The 19,984-nt window shown below is 35.8% G+C and overlaps 1 protein-coding gene across 4 annotated transcripts in view; it reads left to right on the top strand.

The window, feature by feature from the left end:
* LUBEL (Linear Ubiquitin E3 ligase) overlaps nucleotides 1–19,984 on the top strand; it is a 215,769-nt gene that overhangs the window by 162,618 nt on the left and 33,167 nt on the right. For all 4 annotated transcript variants that reach the window (XM_090377589.1, XM_090377590.1, XM_090377588.1 and 1 more), the window contains 3 exons: nucleotides 8,280–8,453; nucleotides 11,810–11,908; nucleotides 18,905–18,994. In XM_090377589.1, the coding sequence (XP_090233715.1) occupies nucleotides 8,280–8,453; nucleotides 11,810–11,908; nucleotides 18,905–18,994 (363 nt within the window). The remainder of the gene's footprint in view (nucleotides 1–8,279; nucleotides 8,454–11,809; nucleotides 11,909–18,904; nucleotides 18,995–19,984) is intronic.

Here is a 19,984-nt window from a genome sequence, read left to right on the forward strand (position 1 = left end):
TAACCCCTGTTTTTAACATTATGTCTATGGGAAATAAATTCCCGCCTTATGAGCGCTCGCTAGGAACGAATTAACTCATAAAGTCGGGAACTACCTGTAGTTTCTAAAATTAAATTTTTATGTTGGTAGGTGTAAAACGAATGAATATCCAGCAAATTGAGAATTATCATTCAGTAATTAGATTTTTGACCAAAGATGGCATAAATGCTAAAGAATTCCATGAGTATGACTAGAATGTTTGGGGAGGTATCACCCAATTATGTTCCTGTTGCAAGATGGTTGGCAGAGTTCAAAAAATAACGGGAATCAGTTCAGGATGATCTAAGGTCTCGTTGCCCATCTGAAGCAATTAATTCTGAAGCAGTTGGCAATTGTTGAAGAAAAAAATTTTAGTTAACATAAGAATAATAGTGCTGAATAATTAAAATGAAGCATGGAAAAGTACTTAACTTTACTGTTTTGAAGAATTGAAAAAGTACTTAACATTTCCCATAGAATCATTTTAACATTAATACATGAGAATTTGGGGATGTCCAAAGCTTGTGCAAGATAGGTTCCCAGAAACCTTTCCGTTCATGACAAACGTCAGAGAGTGGAATCATCAAAAGATAATTTAAAATTAATTCTTGCTAATCCAGATAGATTTTTTCCTGGTGACTGGTGATGAAACACTTGGCTACATTTTTATGATCTTGAATCTAAATTAGAAAGCATGCAGCAGAAGCACAAGGGATCTCTGACCCCAAAAAAGTTTCAAAGCCAAACATCAGCTGCAGCATAAAAGGATTGTTGTTGATTGATTACCTTGTACCTAAAACCACAATAACAGAGGAATATTATGCCAGAGTTAAACCTGCAATCTGGGGAAAAAAATGAGGAAAGTTGGGTCATTAGGTTTTGCATTCTCCATGACAGTGCACACCCATGCATTATCATGAAGAATGAAACCCATATTGCACAGGCTAAAATTTATGAATATTGATATGAACAATTAAATCACCCCCCCCACACACACACAGCCAGATATGGCCCCAAGTGATTATTATTTTTTCAGAAAGCTCAAGCCTCATCTTCATGGAACTCATTTTAAAGATAATGAAGAGCTAAAAGCAGCTGTGAAAGCCTGGGTTTGATGCCCAACCTGAAGAATTTTTTTTTTTTTTTGAAGGATTAAACTCTTTGCAGATTAAATACAATAAGTGTATTCAACTATAGAGTGAATACATTGAAAATTAAAAAAACAAAATTTTGTACCTATGTCTTTTAATGCTCCATTCACAGAACTTTTCATCACCCCTTGTATGTAGAAAAGCAAAGTAAACTTTTAGTGCTCTATTTAAAATTTAATTTCCCTCTATCAGTTCTTTTATTTCTGAGTATGAGATTATCATAAGGTCACTGAAATATTGCTTAGTTTTGTTTCTTTGTTTCAATTTATAAAAATACTTTTCATGTTTGCCTTTAGTTAGCAGGTGGTTGATTGTTGGAACAAAATTCCATCTATTGTTGTGGAAGTTGACAGCTTAAATAAATTCAAGGCAGAACTAGACAAACATGTGGAGTGAATGGATAGGTGAAATGGGAAGGATTTTTTTTTTTTTTGGCTGATGCTGTATAAGCTTGCTTTCTTGCATCATATGCCTCACTAATGCACTGACAGAAGTCTGAAACTTTTCATCTTTCATATTTCTTTTAAATATGTAAATTTTTTGTTTTCTTAATAAAAACAAACTAGTGCTATGCTCAAAAATCAGTGAACACAGTAAAAATACAATATTCCAGCATATGATGGTTTGAAAAATTCAATAGTCTTGAAATTAATGGTCTGAAAAATCCAGTAGTCTGGCATCTGATGGTCTGAAAAATCCAATAATTCTGTATCTGAACAGACCAGCCAGCATATTACATACTGATGTCTTAAATGCTGATGTCCAGGATGGAGATTTCTCCTTGAACAATAAAAGTTCTGAGTTCAAACTTGGAGATGAATATGGTAACATACAGCTGTTTATGAATCCAGTCACATTTGCTTCTATATTTCAATTATGGCACGTGGAAGTTTGAATTCTGTGGGATTGTCTGTATCAATTAGCCAAATCATTGGCTAACTGATAATTAGTGATGGGGGACCTAAATTACTTTTTAGGTCTACAGTTATGTGAATGTTTTCAATTGTTGTTGCTGTGTCAATGTTGTGTGTGTGTGTAAACAACATTGACACAGCAGCTTTCATTTGTTTAGATTTAACCAGTAGAGGAAAGATATATAAATATAAAAAATTGTTCTTTCATGATAACCTTATGACACTTTTTCATATGTACAGTGTCAATCATTGGGTTAATTCAGATGGAAATTTTTTGTAATTTTTCACCTTTTTTTTTTTTTTAAATTGTTTCAGGTAATAATTAATTTAGCATATGGACAAAAATTAGTCACACAAAGAAATTTAAAAGCTTTCAATAAACTGAAAGGGATGATGAAAGATGGTTGGTTATGTATTTTATTGGCATTGGCAACATGCTGCTTCAGGGAGCTACAACAAACTTTTCTAATAGAAACAAAGTACTCTACACAATTGCTGAGAACAATATTGCCACAGCTCAGTTTAATGTTGGTACTTCTACTACGATATTAAAGAACAAAAAAGCAATTGAAACACACCTTACAGTTATTCCATTGTTAATTTTGCCTCTGTACTTTACACTTTATGTATTTTTTATTATTTTATTGCATAAAATAATAGCCAGATAAAATATAAAAATGCATACAAATGCCCAAAAATCTTGGGTTTCTTGAAGAGTTTCATGTGTTTTTAGATAAATGACTTATAATGGAGAATACCTGATAATTCAGAACATCTGTAGCCAGATTATCAGATTTTTACTGTATACGTACACTTAGTGGCCCACTTTATTTTATCTAATAGCAAGTAGGTAGCCCTAAAAATGGCCTGGGTTTATCATTGCATGGACTGAACATGATATTGAGAGTGTGCCACAGGAATATTAGTCCACACTGGCTCAGTTGCTTCCCACAGTTGTTGCAAATCTCTACTTTAAACAGCTTGTTCCACCTCATCCCACAGATGCCCAGTTGGAATTGGGTGGTCTGGTGAGTGGAGGAGGCTGCCGCTGTAGACCAATTTACATTCACTGCAGCTGTGAAGCCAGATAACCATTCCAGACAACCTGTATTCAAATGTTGCTCTACTAGTATCAAGGGCCCAGTGTGCACCATGAAAACACTCCCTGCACTGTCACCACAACCCTGCATTGTTGACACCTGGCATGATGGGTCCTTGCACTCATGCTGTTGCTACCATATTTTAATACTCCTCTCAGTGTAAAACAGCAGGAACTTGGATTCATCAGAGCAGGCAACTACTAACCAGTATTGGTGTTCCTGAGTTCACTCTAACTGTACCTTCTTGTTTTTTGCTGACAGAATGAAATGCAGTTTAGTCATTGGCAGGGTTGCAGTTTCTGAGATGCTAACAGGTGAATGGGTGCCAACTACTATGCCAAATTCAGAATCACTTAAATCTTTTTTCTTACCTGTTCTTGCACTGAATTGCTCACGTACAGTATCCTGTGTATCTGTGCACCTGCTTTATATCAAATGGTATGTCACATGACATACCATTTGATATGAAGGAGTGCTTCATTTCATGAATAGGATAGGTGTACCTACCAAAGGGACTTACATTTACTCATAAGCTGGATGTAGGCAACAATATCTACATAGTTTTTTTTTATGAAACCCCCCAAACACGACAGTTATTAGAACCTATAGTACTTAGTACCATGCATGGGTTGGAGGTTGAGAAGATGAAAGAAGATATTTGTTGATTTTAGACTTGAACTTCTGTAGACTGTAATTTTCAGAAAATATGTATGAAGGAAGGTTGTTTCAGAAAACAGCAGTTGAACGAATAAATGAGGAAGATGAAAAGTTGGTTCTGTAACTTTGAAGTTCTACAGTAAATGGATGTTGGCTGGTGGTAGCACATATTCGGACTGTTTTGAAAGAGAGAGTGGGAATTATAGAAGCCAATTCAGAAGAACAGTGCCCATGGAAGTATCTGTAGAGAAGGCATACAGCAGAAACAGTATGTCTATGAAACAGTACGTCAATGAGACAGCAAGTGGATAGACCTGTTAGAGATGAGTCATTAATTAACCTAACTGCCCTCTTCTGAACAGAATCTAGAAGCCTGAGAGGCTTTGGGGGCACCACCCCAGATGTGGGAACAATATTCCATGGTAGGGTGGATTTGCAATTTGTACAGAGTGAGCAGCTGTTTGGAAGAAAAGTAACACCAAGAGTGAAAGAGAAAACCAAGTTTTTTTTTTAGATGCAGAGGAAGAAATATTTGTAATGTGCTTGTGCCAAGAGAGATTAGAAGTTAGGGTAATCCCCAAAAGAGATATATCATCTTGCCTAGAAATCGGAGTGTCACCAAAGATAAACATAGGAGCAGAAGAATCCTTTTTGTGAGATATAAGACAGGACGGCCGACCGGGCTAGCCAGGTGGGTAAAGTGCCTGCCTGGCAACCCAAAGGTCGTGGGTTCGAATCCCGCCTCGGGCTTGGATCAAAGTACTGCAAAAACCTTGGGAGGTGCACTATGGCCACAGAAGCCGATGCGCCAACAACTACCACAAAAAAATAAAAATAATAAAAAAAAATAAGACAGGACTGAGTTTTAGAAGGATTGAAATCAACTAAGTTGTCTTTGCCCCACTGGAGAATTATCTGGAGACTGGCATTTAAGGAATTGGTAGCAGATATTCGAGAAGTTAAAGCAGATTGAGCAGGGTGAGGTTTCTCAAACTGGAAAGTGGAATGCAATGTGCTATCATCAGCAAAACTGTGGATAGGTCCGGTCAATGGAAGACGGTCATTAATATACAAGAGGAAAACAGTGGGGGAAAGTCAAGTCTCTCATGAAAGGTTACTGTATAAGTTGGAATGTGTTGGGATTACTGGAAAACTTCTAAGATGGATTGCAGAGTGGCTACAGGTAGAAGGCAGAAGGTCATCACAATGGATATTCTTCAGATTGGTGTAATGTCCGAAGTGGAGTCCCCCAAGATCAGTTCTTAGGCCAGTGTTGTTTCTGATTTTTATAAATGATATAGATGAAGGGATAAAGGGTGTGATTCCAAAATTTGCAGACAATGTAAAGATTAGGAGAGCCATTAATGATCAGTGCCAATCAATGCTCATTCAGGATGACTTGATCTGGCTTCAAGAATGGTCAGAAAAGAAAACTGGCAGCTATGTTTTTATGCAGCAAAATGCAAGGTCTTATTAAGCTTGGTGAATAGCAACCCCAAAATAAATTATACATATGGTGGAATTAAAAACATTAGAGGAAGAAAGGAATCTGGGAGCTACAGTATGGACAGATAGACTTGAAGTGTTCTGAGCAATGTAAATAGGCAGTCAGGAAAGTCCATGTTGTCCTATCGATGATTTATTGAATATTATCCTGTAGAGATAGGGAGGTCATAATCCTACTGTATAAGGCAATTGTGAGGTGCCTGTCATTTGGAATACTGTGTCCAAATATGGAAACCTCGTCTGAAAAAAAGACATTGAGCTTGTAGAAAGAGTCCAATGACAGGCACCTCACATGGTGAGATTGGCAAAAGGGCAGACAATCTTATGAGGAAAGACCGATTACGCGGGCTACAGAGCATGACAGTCAAGCACCTTAGAGGACTGCTGATTGAGGTTTATAAGGCCCTGAAAGGGATTAGGGAATTTAGGCAGAATTTTCACTGTTAGAAAGACTACAATTAAAGATTGTAGAAAGTTTTCTTTTAGCCAGCAAGTTGTTGATTACTGGAACAGGTTGCCTCCATAGGTATTTGAGGCTAACAGTTTGAAGAAATTCAGCGGTCAACTGGGTAGTTACATAAGGAGGAAAGTATAAAATTTTTATTTTTTTATCTACTTTTTTTTTTGGCTGGTGCAGCAAAAGCCTGTAGCCTGTTATTAATCAGTCCAAACTAGAGTTTGAACACGCTAAGAGTAGAAAACTTGCTTCTTGCCCTAATGGTAGCCGAGCATTCTGGTCTCTTGCCAAAGCTATTGGCAGCAACTTTTGCCCATCTCGGCTCCCACCTCTGTCCAAACCAGATGGTTCTGTTGTCACTTCAGCCAAGGATAAAGCTGACCTGCTAGCATCCCACTTTTCTTCCAGCTCATGTATTAATGATCTTGGTAAAACACCTCCCACCATTCCCAACACGCTCCATTCAATGCCTCCTGTGGTCTTCCGTCAAAAGGATGTCGGAAGGATTTTGATGAATCTTGATGCTAAGAAAGCTCCAGGTCCTGATGGTATTTCTCCACTTGTTCTCAAAACCTGTGCTGCTGAACTTACTCCTATTCTTTGCCGCCTTTTTTCCCTTTCTTATTTCAAAGATGTTTTTCCTTCTGCTTGGAAATTTGCTCATATCCAGCCAGTTCCTAAAAAGGGTGACAAATCCCTCCCATCCAATTATCGTCCCATTTCAATTACTTCTACTCTTTCTAAAGTAATGGAGAAATCAATTAACCGCCAACTCTTAAACTACCTAGAAACCTTCCGTCTGATCAACGATCGCCAGTATGGATTCCGTCTGTGTCGATCCACTGGTGATATTCTGGCTTATGTTACCCATTTATGGACTAATTCAATGGAAAGGTTTGGTGTAACACAAGTAGTTGCTCTTGACATCTCAAAGGCTTTTGATCGTGTTTGTCATAAAGGTCTTCTAAACAAGCTTCCATCTTATGGTTTGCCAACTGTTTTTAGTAATTGATTATCCAGTTTTCTCTCTGATCGCTCACTGAGGGTGATGGTAGATGGCTCTCTGTCTTCTAACTTCTCCACTAATGCCGGTGTCCCCCAAGGTTCAGTTCTTTCCCCCACTCTTTTCCTCTTGTATATTAATGACCTTCTTCCATTGACTGGAAATCCTATCCATAGTTTTGCTGATGATAGCACATTGCATTCCAATTTCCATTTTGAGAAACCTTGTCCTGCTCAATCAACTTCAACTTTTCGAAAATCTGCTACCAATTCCTTAAATGCCGATCTTCAGGTAATTCTCCAGTGGGGCAAAGACAACTTAGTTGATTTCAACCATTCTAAAACTCAGTCTTGTCTTATATCTCGCAAAAAGGATTCTTCTGCTCCTATGCTTATCTTTAGTGACACTCTGATTTCTAGGCAAAATGATATATCTCTTTTGAGGATTACCCTGACTTCTAATCTCTCTTGGCACAAGCACATTACAAATGTTGCTACCTCTGCATCTAAAAAACTTGGCTTTCTCTTTCACTCTCGGCGTTACTTTTCTTCCAAACAGCTGCTCACTCTGTATAAATCGCAAATCCACCCTGCCATGGAATATTGTTCCCACATCTGGGGTGGTGCCCCCAAAACCTCTATCAGGCTTCTTGATTCCATTCAGAAGAGGGCAGTTAGGGTAATTAATGATTCATCTCTAACAGATTCTCTCCACTTGCTTTCTCATAGACGTACTGTTTCTGCTGCATGCCTCTTCTACAGATACTTCCATGAGCACTATTCTTCTGAATTGGCTTCTATAATTCCTGCTCTCTCTCTTTCAAAACAGTCCAAACACGTGCCGCTGGTGGCGTCCATTTATTGTCCAACGTCCATTTATTGTCCAACTTCAAACCCATAGAACCAACTTTTCATCTTCCTCATTTATTCATTCAACTGCTGTTTTCTGGAACAACCTTCCTTCATACGTATTTCCTGAAAATTACAATCTACAGAAGTTCAAGTCCAACGTCAAGAAATATCTTCTTTCGTCTTCTCAACCTCCAACCCAAGCACGGTACTAAGTACTATAGGTTCTAATACCTCTCGTGTTTGGGGTTCACATAAAAAAAAAAAAAAAAGCTTCCTTGCACTATATGGCTAAGAGTAATACTAATACTAACATAAACTGTGAATATCTTCATAATTGTTAAGTCTATTCATTTAACATCTATGTTGATGTAAATCTATTGTGATATTTAACTCTATAGTGAAATTTAAAGATGTAAACATCTTATTGGCAATATATATGTATAACCCAGTCCAACGCCAGTGACTAAACTTGTTCACATCTCAGAATTCTATTTGTCTTTTATTCCAGTGTATTGATTGATTTAAAATATCAACACTGGCAGTTTTTATTATAAATTTTTATCTGTATGCAATCTTTGATAGAAAATTAATTACTAACAGCTAAATAGTTTTTGATTTTCAGATGATTTCCATGATTCATTGTGCTCATAAAGCTTGCAGTGAATGTATTAAAGCTTACTTTACTATTCAAATAAGAGACAGAAGCATAATGGAACTGTTATGTCCTTTTTGTAATGAGCCAGATATTAGTGATGAGGAAATTTCTCAAGACTATTTCAATCATCTAGATATAATGGTAAGTTAAAAAATTTTGTCTTTTATAGAGTTTCTTTATATATGTATATATACAGGGGATCCTCTTATCCGAGGATAATTGGTTCCAAAAAATTCCACTTAAAACGGGGACCTAATTTTCGTAATGTTTATTATTTAAATAAAATTAAATGCAACTAGGCATAATATTTTAAGAGTTTAAGATTCTATATCTATATAATATTGGTGTAGATACACCATAGACAACTCTCAAAGAAATACTACGGTAGTAGTGTGAAAGGCATCATTTCATCTATATCTCATATTGTGCTCATCCTTCATAACGAGTTGCCCATATATTGCACTACCTTGAATAAGTAACACTTCACTAATAGAGAAGACTATTGTTTCTTATTCTCGGTAGGTTTCAAAGCTAGTTGGCTTTTCATCGGTGGGTGAAAAGCCGATGAAAAGCCAACTAGTTTTGAAACGGTGCCATCTGAGTGGTGGTGCCCACCAAGAATAAGTAACAATAATCTTCTCTGTTAGTGAAGCGTTACTTATTCGAGGTAGTGCAATACATGGACAACTCGTTGTGAAGAATGAGTACCATGTGAGAAGCAGATGAAATTATGCCTTTCACACTACTACCATAGTTTTTCTTTAAGAGTTGTCAATGGTTTATCTACACCGATATTATATAGTAATGCTTATTATGTACTTGTACATAGTAAAATTTGGATGAAGGAACTGAAAAATGAGAAAATTATTTTATTAGACATTTTTATTATAATATGTTGAACAATGTAAGGTTAAGTAATGTTTATTGAAGTTACACTATTTTTCAGTTGTACGAATAAAGAATGAATCCAGAGTTGTTCATGTTTTTTTTTTTTTTTTGCTATATATTTTCAGATAAAATTGTGTTGTAGCATTTAGTTATGTCTTTAACTTTACGCTTAACTTTTGTTGCACGGTCATGAAGAAGATCGTTCTTACAAAAAATATTCAAGTGTTTGGTCAATTTTCTCAAAGGAAAAAGCTTTAGTTCTTTAATTTTCAAATTCTCATAACTGCGGGGACTTGGTTAAATACATGGATACTGGGGACCCCCTGTATATATATATGTATATATATATGTATATATATATATATATATATATATATATATATATATATATATATGTAAAATATTATAAAATATTAAGGATATTAAGGATCAATCAAATAATAATACTATCAGGGACTTAAGAAAATGCAAAAAAAAAAAAAAAAAAAAAAAAAAGCTTACATTTATTTACATTTGATTTATATTTGGCCTAACTGGGTTATATTTGGTTTAGATTTAAATTACTTAGCATATATTGATCATTACAGAAACAGAGAACCTCTTGTCGTTTTTTGCCTTCAGTCCGAGTGGTTGGCCCCAGTTGAAGTCATCTAGACATATAACAAACCCAGGCATGGTTTGTTAGATTAAATTTCAGAAAAGTTTGATTCAAGTCAACATGCTGTATCCCTGTTCTTTAGATATTGACAGGCAAATGGCCTTGCTTGTCCAAATGGTAATTCAGATGAGCTGTGGGGAGAGACATTCTCTTCTGTATCATCTACCTCATCTAATATAACTCCTTTCATCTCTTAAAATGAGAATCTAGAACAATAAAACCTGAAAAAGATAAAAATGAGGCTCAAGGATCTCATCCAATTGCCCATTAATTTTCCCATCATGAAGGTATGTGCAGCTATCAATGGTGGGTCTGCTGACATTGTGTAATCACCTCCTTTATATATTATACCTTTCATATATATGCAATTATAGATACATGAACAGATGCATCTATACTTGGCACCTCCATAGCTAGGTGGGCAGGAGCAGCAGTGCATAGCACACGCTTCTTGATTAGACTGGGGTTCGAGCCCGTGACCACCAAATACGGAGGATGCGGAAAGGTCAGGGAATGACCACCGCAATTCCCCGGAGCAATATGGCCATAGTTGCTAATGCTCCTAAATAACAAATAAGAACAGCAACAACCAGACACATTGCAACTACTACTACAATTTCAAGATACAAAGTTAGTCCCCAAAATTTTTGATTACACCTCTTATATCATTGGCAGAACCCCATGAGCTGTCCTAGCAGCCTGTCATATATCAAAAAAGTAATTATGGTATTTCATTAAAAATTAGATGAAAAAGTTATACTGATATTTGAAATGTTTCAAATGTTTTCCTCATTTCGCTAAATATTTTGTTGAATTCACTGCAAATTTTTACAGATGTTTATTTAATTCTTTTATTCTGATACTCTCATTCTTGTTTAACTGTTTTTGTTTGAGAGTAAATAAGTTATCAAATGTAAATGGCATTCAAATGTAAACAATTTGACCTTTTTTTTTTTTTTTAATATAAATTGCAAATGCAGTGGTTATGTAAACTCTGTTTAGGATGCAGATTTTCTTTGTAAGTCATAATTAAAATTTACATAACTTAAAAAAACAAAACTGAAACATTCATTTATTACTTACTGTTCTTATATGAAATTGCATAAACAAAGCAGTAAACTTTGCGAAAACTGAACTTATGCATATATCTTTAATCTGTTATTGATGCCAATTCTCCTTTTCCCCATTCTTTTAAACACTTTTTTTTTTATTAAAATCTATATTGTTTGTATAATGTAAAGTTTTTTTATGTTATACTCAATTTGAAAACACACAATATAGGGTTAATAAAAGGACTTATATTTGTATTTGTTATGTTGTTGTTGTTGTTATTTGGTTTTTAGGAGCATTAGCAACTAAGGCTATATTGCTCCGGGGATATGCGGTGGTCATTCCCTGACCTTTCTGCATCCTCTGTATTTGGTGGTCATGGGCTCAAACCCCAGTCTAATCAAGAAGTGTGTGCTCCGCACTGCTGCTGCTCCTGCCCACCTGGCTACGGAGGTGCCATTTGTTATGTTTATCACTGTTTACTTCTGAAGGTACTATTCATTAATATCATATACCAAATTTTTTTAGGATAGTAATTAGTAACAGGAATGATATGCACTATGAGAATGGGAGCCTGAAAAGGAATAAGTAATACATAAAAAGGATCACTAAATCAGTAATTTTGGTTACAGATCTTATTACAAATTATAAGTAAAAAATCAAATTTTATCAATGTTTATTGATTAAAATTGGATAATACCAAGCATAGGTATAATATGCATGCACTACTTAGAACAGATGATTACTGGATGTTTTCTGTTTGAGTTCTAAGTTTCTTTCTTTAACTAGGTTACAAGTTTTTTATAGTTTACTGAACGTTGAAATGTTTTCTGTGATATTCTGCAAGTTTCTCTTGATTAATATTAGTCTCAATTTTTTCCTATTTTTCTTTTCCATTTAGCTTAAGAAGTTGGTAGCTCCCGAAATCCACGAGCTCTTTCAGCAGAAACTTAGAGACAGGGTCTTGATGAAGGATCCAAGTTTCCGATGGTGTTCTCAAGTAAGCTGTTTAGCCCAGTAATTTGTCACAGAAATGTGAGAAATTAAAATGGATCATGATTTGCAGAGAATAAATATTTATTTTTGTGTTGAAATATTCATACCTTTTAAAACTAACAATAATATACTTTAAGTACTAGTAATTCGGTATTGGTACCATTGAATGATGGCATACTGCACCAAGGCAAAACCTGTTGTATGGTAGTACTAGCAGATGCTTCTGAGTTATTGTCAGGTGTAGACATACCAACACTAAAGGCACATTTCACAAATAATACCTGAAAAATTATATTTCATTAATAGTACTAATGATATTAAGAATAATAAATCTGAGGATTAACTTAACAGATATAGGGCAATATTCATTAAAAAAAGCTATCAGTTAGAATTAAATTTGAAAGTGTCTGGAATTTTGCACAGTCATGATAGAAGGAAGAACATGATGACAGCTTTGTTCAATCAGTTTGGCCCAGGAGAGATCATGCGAAGCTCATGGAGAATAATTTTTCTCAGTGGTCTGTGCTTGTTAACAGGATAGAATGTTTTTACAGGGATGAAATAGACTTAAATTGAATAGGTGTAAAAATATTTGTTGATGCTATTGAGGAAGTGTTAAGCTGGTTGGAAACTGATCACCTAGGGGGAGCGCCTCCGTAGCCAGGTGGGAAGGAGCAGCAGTGCGTAGCACACGCTTCTTGATCAGACCGGGGTTCGAGCCCGTCACCACCAAATACGGAGGATGCGGAAAGGTCAAGGAATGACCACCGCATATCCTGGAGCAATATGGCCTTAGTTGCTAATGCTCCTAAAAAAAAAAAACCAAAAACAACCTAGGGGGAAAATAGTTAGTTTAACACCATCTGCAAGCAGAGGTGAGATTGATTCTTGCACTGCTTCTATTAGGATCTGCAGCAGCCTGAAAAGCAAGATGTAGGGATTACAAGGCCTGCTGGGCATCTCCATGGGACAATCAAATATATGGGCTATGTTAGGGTTACTAAAAGCAAAAACAGGTGCATATATTCTTGCTTGTTCATTGTGTACTAATGCTGGTAATATCATTTGTGGATAGTAAATAAATTTGATCAATTTGAAGTAGTAGTTAAGCAAACAAAAGCATCATTATAGAGATATTAAAAATGTGCCACTCAGACATAGGGAGCATAGGGTGAGTACAATGTATACAGAAAAGACAGACAAGAAGAACTGTAATCTGTGAGAAGTCAGCACCTGGTTGATGTGGGTGATGTGTCACCCACATAAACCAGGTGATCTGATAACAATCCGATTGTAATGGTTTGATGTGGGATGAACTTAAAAGATGTAACTACTATCAAGGATAAAGGGAAGGGACGTTGGTTTTGTAAAGGTGACTACAATAGTCTTAGACATTTTCTAAATTCTTTTCAGTCCGACCACCTGATTGACATTGCCAACTGTAAGTCCTAAAATAGGAAGCATTCAGAATAGTAATAATAGCAGCTATCAACTAAGACATGGTGTTCAAGGTTTAGACCTAAGTAGATGTCAAATGAACTAATACGTCTACTGGCTTAGATAAGTTATAGAATGTCTTAATGTACCGTTTGAAATTGACTCAAAGTTTTAAATAGCATAAAGCTTAATGAGCGGTACTCACCTTGGGTAATCTGCTATGTTATGTGGAATAGGATGGAAGAATAATTTGAGGCTTAAGTAGTTTAAAATAATTTAGAATAAGTTAAAATTATGAATGTGTGAACACGAATTAAAATATGCTCAAGGAAGTAGAAGTGCACAACTTCGTTCCTGGTTGTCATTGAAGAATTAGTTTAAACTTTAAAATTATTAAAGATATTTAAAAATATAAATTATATGAGACCAGTGAAGCCAAAAGTCATGAACGACCGACTTTCGTATTAACGTCATCAGTTGGCAATACTAAAGTGAGAAGAAAATGCGTGTTTTAAAGACTTCTAAGTTCCCATGATGCACTTTGTAACATGTGGGAATCTCAAGTGCGTGAGAGTCCAGACCAGGGAGAGGTTGGTGTATAAAGAAACACACAAATACCCTATAAATGACATGAACAATATTGTATATTTAATTAAGTGTCAACAAGGTTGCAATGCATGCTACATCGGGAGCACTACCACAAAGTACGGTACCACAAAAACTTCCAACACACGAGCTTACTACCATTATAACAGCTTTAGGACTGGTCAATCTAGTACTGAGCTCACACAACACATACATTCTCACAATCATAACTCCTTAGTTGATTCGGCCATCACAATTGTAAAATTAAAATCCAGTTACAAAATCTTTCAATACGAAGCTCTCATTATAGAATTGTGCCACCATAATACTAAACTTAACGTCATAAATACGAAACTACCCACCAACCTCTCCCCAGTCTGGAATCTCACGCACTTGAGGTTCCCACATGTTACAAAGTGCATCATGGGAACTTAGAAGTCTTAAAAACATGCGTTTTCTTCTCACTTTAGTATTGCCAACTGATGACGTTAATACGAAAGTCGGTCGTTCATGACTTTTGGCTTCACCGGTCTCATATAATTTATATTTTTAAATATCTTTAATAATTTTAAAGTTTAAATTAATTCTTCAATGACAACCAGGGACGAAGTTGTGCACTTCTACTTCCTTGATCATATTTTAATTCCGTGTTCACACATTCATAATTTTAACTTATTCTAAATTATTTTAAATTACTTAAGCCTGAAATTATTCTTCCATCCTATTCCACGTAACATAGCAGATTATCTAAGGTGAGTACGGCTCATTAAGCTTTATGTTATTTAAAACTTTGAGTCTACTGGCTTATTAATTACTAGTTGTTAAGCATGGGATGAGTATAAATTTTCAAGGGACACAGAAACCTATAGTAAGTACAAGCTGCTCTGCAATCAGGTCACTAAGGGGGGGCATGCAAGCTAAAGCAGATTATGAGAAGTTTTTGGCTAAGAATGTGAAGAAAAATACCAAAGGATTCTTTGCTTATGTTAATACTGAAAAAAATGCATGAACACATTGATGGACTAAATGTGAATGTATAACTGTTGATGACTCTATTCAGTCAATAGATATTTTGCATTTACATTCAAGTGTGAAGAACTTTTAGAGATGGGTACACATACCAACCAAGAAATTAGCATTAGCATTAGCATTAGTAGAGGCATTTGATGCAAGAAAGCAAGCTTATGCAGCATCAGCCAAAAAAAAAAATAAATAACCACTTCCACTTCACCCCTCTGTTCGTTCTAAATACCTGTCCAGCTGAGTCTTAAACTTATTTAGGCTATCAACTTCCACGACAAGGGATGGAATATTGTTCAAGGTTTAGGCCTAAATGGATGTCAGATGAACTAATGAGACATGTGTCAGAGAAAAAAAAATGCATGGGTACATGCATTTTTCTATTTTTCTATTATTAACAGGTGACATAGAAGCCCATGATAGATATAAGCTGCTCTGTAACCAAGTCACAAAGGAGGTTAGGCAGGCAAAGGCAGATTACAAGAAATCTTTGGCAAAGAATGCAAAAAAAAAACAGCAAAGAGTTCTTTACTTATATAAACTCTAGAAGGAAGGAGATGAATCAGATTGGTCCACTTGATATCGATGGTTCAACTGTTGATGATCCTGCTCAGATTGCTAACAAACTAAATGAGTATTTTGCATCTACATTTACACATGAGGAGTTATTCAGGGAGGGGAATACCAGAAGTGTATTAAACTATGGTAGTGAGTTAAATGATTTTTTAATAACTGAGAGCAAAGTGGACGAGAAATTGTTGAAGATAAACATAAAAAAGGCACCCGAGGTGGATTGGATCTATCCAGTTATATTAAAGGAAGCAGCAAAGGAAGTAAGTAAACCCTTAGCCATAATTATAAGAGCATCCATGGATCGGAGATGTGCAAATGTGAACCCAATTCACAAAGGAGAACCAAAGGGTGACACAAGTAATTACAAACCTGTTAGTTTAACTTCTGTTACAGGGAAATTAATGGAGGCACTGGTTAAAGAAGAACTGCAGGATCATCTAGACAACACTTCGGTTATAGTTCGGACACAGCATGGGTTTGGTAAGGGAAGTCTTGGCTGACCAATTAGATTGGATACTATGATTCACAAAGAAACTGGATGCAAAAAATAATTTTGATATCATATACTTGGATTTTAGGAAAGCTTTTGATACTTTTGCAAATGGAAGACTACTGTACAGATTGGAGCAGTATGGCATTAAGTGCAAACTGCTGCTATGGATAAAGGGATGGTTGAGTGGGAGAGGACAGAGAATGGTAATCATTGGACACTGCTCTTTGTGGACTAATGTTATTAGTGAAGTCCCCCAGGGTTCAGTGTCGGATCCATTGTTGTTTTGTAGTGTAGTTCCCTAGGGTTCAGTGTTGGGTCCATTGTTGTTTTCTATACACCAACGAGCCAAAACATTATGACGACCTACTTAATATGATGTTGATCCTCAACGTGCAGCCAGAACAGCTCATACCTGGCGAGGCATGGATTCTACAAGATTTCTAAATGTGTCTTGTGGTATCTGGTAACAGCAGATCCTTTAACTCTTGTAAGGTCCATGGTTGAGATGCCGCAGATTGGAGTTGTTGTTCCAACACAAACCACAGATGCTTGATGGGATTGATGTCTGGGGAATTTCGAGGCCAGGGCAATACTTTAAAGTCTTCCTCACGTTCCGCGAACCAGTCTCGAACAATCCACGAGGTGTGGCATGGTGCATTATCCTGCTGAAAGATGGCACCGCCAGAGGGGAAGACAGTTGCCATCAAAGGGTGTACCTGATCAGCTGTTGTTATGTTGTTGTTGTTATTTGGTTTTTAGGAGCATTAGCAACTAAGGCCATATTGCTCTGGGAATATGCGGTGGTCATTCCCTGACCTTGTGGACAGCCGGGTACACGTGTGTTGTTTACCTGGGGAAGTGATGGCACCTGGATGCAGACTGGGACGAAAACAAGCCGGTAGTTGTGGTGTCATGCTTTGGGCGATCTTCTGCTGGGATACCCTGGGTCCAGTGATCCATGTGCCGGGCACTCTGACATCTACCACCTACCTAAACATCATTGCTGACCAGGTTTAGGGTGCCTCCATAGCCAGGTGGGAAGGAGCAGCAGTGCATAGCACACGCTTCTTGATTAGACCGGGGTTCGAGCCCGTCGCATCCTCCGTATTTGGTGGTGACGGGCTCGAACCTCGGTATTTTACGTAGATTATAGTATTGTTTTTTCTAACAGTTTTTAATCTCATATGGTATGACTTTTAAAGAATATATTAAACATTAATATTATATTCATATTCTAATATAGCATAATGTAATAGAATCACTTTTGTATATAAAGATACCAATGATAAAATTACAGCAAGAATGATTAAGGATGAAATTGTTTCAGTGATAAAAGCAATTTATTTATCAGCAAGAACATTTTTGAGAAACAACTCATTTATAGTGGGAAGAATTGCCAGACATATTGGGAAATTCTCAATTAGCTATTGTTGTGTTAAGTATGATTTTTCTGCAAACGAAGAAGTTCTTAGAATTCCTCCATTAAAAGGATGAATGATAAACATGGGTAAAGATTTTTGTGTTATCTTAAAAAAATATTCTATTTTTTGACAAATTTGACAAATTTACTATGGATGGAATACCTACAATGAAGGTTGTAAAGTTGAATTTATTGCCCTCTGGTTTATTCCCATTGCGAATTTTGCAAATTCACAAACTTCTTTAGAAGATCCTGCATTCCAGCACTTTGTTTCTTATCATTGAATTATAAATCAGGAAACATGCATAAAAGTTCTTTGTTTAAACATATTATGAAGATTATAATAAAAATAATAAATTCTGTATGAGCCGCTGCAATGCAGCACCACTTGTTTAAAGTGCTTTTACATGATTCCTGAAGAAATTGAATATGGTGATCTCTTACATACAGAGGTAAGGTGGCTCAGTAGGGTAAAAATACTTGTGAAGGTTCTAGATTTCATAAAGGAACTGAAAGAATTTCTGACATCAAGGAATGAATATTATGCAAAATTAGTTGGATGACTTAGTTAATGAATCTTGACTTTCCTTGACTGATATAACTGTGAAATTGAATGAACACAATTTTGAAAAGATGCAAGGTAAGAAATTATTATGTTGCTAAAATGATAAGTTCAGTAGCACTCAAAGCTAAGTTAACATTGTGGAAATATCATTTATCAAGAAATTCATTATTGCATTTACAAAATAGAAAAAATATATTATTGAAAGTCTGATGAAAATGTTACTACTTCACCATGCACAACACGATACACTGAAATGCTTCCAAAAGAATTTCCAGTTACAGTTTTCTGAATTGGAATGAATTGCAACAATTGTGCCTAATCCCTTTAGTTTACAGTGGTATCCTTGTGACTATGCAATGTAATTGAACATAGATTTGGAATTGGAAATAATAAATATACAAAACGGTATTATTAATGAAAACCAGAATAATACCAGAATAATGAAAACTTTTTATCTGTGAGGGCTTATCTTAAATTACTAGTGACATGAAGGATGCATAAAGCAGTTATCATAGGTATGTAGTCACATTTACTGAAACAGTGTATAGGCATTTACTTGATTTTAATAGGCTGGAGCAAAATATAGTTGGAAAAATGTATTTCGAACCAGTGGTGGGAAGGGAATAATTCATCCATTTATCAGGCTTGGGGAATGACTCCCTTCATAATTAGTAAATACAAAACAATGTATATGTATATTTAAGAAAAAGAGAACTCCATTAGGGATTTATTATGAATAAAATATGAAAGAAAAAATGGCTGAGCCAACTTGATGCTTATCTCTTCCCCATATTTAAATGATTAACTATCATTTAATTAAATATTATTAAAATTATTTTGAATTACCATGTATTTAAATTATGCAATGGTTTCTTTTCACAAGCATTTTTAATATTTTTTCATTCAGTGTTCCTCAGGGTTTATAGCCAATCCAGAACTCAGGAAACTTATGTGTCCAGATTGCAACGCTATCACATGTGCCAGTTGTCGGAAACCAGTAAGTATTGTCTTCCTTGTTTTTGTCATTCAAACATTATATCAAACTAATTTGAAACACATTGTCAATGAGAATATTCTGTTCCCTCAAATGATCAACACCAAGCATCAGCATGAAGGCTTGGTCTTATGTTCAGCTTAGAGACAAATACTGTCATTCACAGTTCTGCCTATTTGCTAATATCTTTTTAAATTGTACAGCATCCTGAACAGGTGAATCCACTGTGCATTTAAAAATTTGAGATACTGCTAGGACAGCTCAGATTTTTAAATGCATAGTGATTTACCTGTTTAGGTGATGCTATACAATTAAAAAAGATATTAGCAAGTTAGGCAGAACCATGAATGTTATATGTCTTTAAGTTGAACATAAACCAAGCCTTAGCACTGATATCTCGGCACCAATCTTTATAGGGAGCAGAATGTTCCCCAGGTGGCATATCTAATACAGTAAAGCATCTCAAATTTGTTTGATTTTGGGTTCTACATTGAATTATCCCCTGCAGTCTTATAATATTATTATAATTTGTTATTTGTTATTTGGTTTTTTTTTTTTTTTTTTAGGAGCATTAGCAACTAAGGCCATATTGCTCCGGGGATATGCGGTGGTCATCCCTGACCTTTCCGCATCCTCCGTATTTGGTGGTGACGGGTTCGAACCTCGGTCTAATCAAGAAGCGTGTGCTACGCACTGCTGCTCCTTCCCACCTGGCTACGGAGGCGCCCAATATTATTATAAAGCCTTTTTTTAAAGTCCTTTGATATGCATTTGACTTTAAATATTTATTAATTTTTCAAAGTTCTGCTCATTTCAGTTTAGACAAAATAACTTATGTGCAGCATTTTTAATATAAGAGTTTGTAAATTTTGTTATTAACTGGGATTGCTAGATTTACAATTTCTAGATAATTTAATTATAACCTACATTTTATTAGTTTTTTTTCACAGAGTTGATAAATTTTTGTGTTGAAATGGGGATGGAAGCTGCCAG

This window comes from Mastigoproctus giganteus, chromosome 7, assembly GCF_048544385.1.
Source record: "Mastigoproctus giganteus isolate SK-2022 chromosome 7, ASM4854438v1, whole genome shotgun sequence".
NCBI lineage: Eukaryota > Metazoa > Arthropoda > Arachnida > Uropygi > Thelyphonidae > Mastigoproctus > Mastigoproctus giganteus.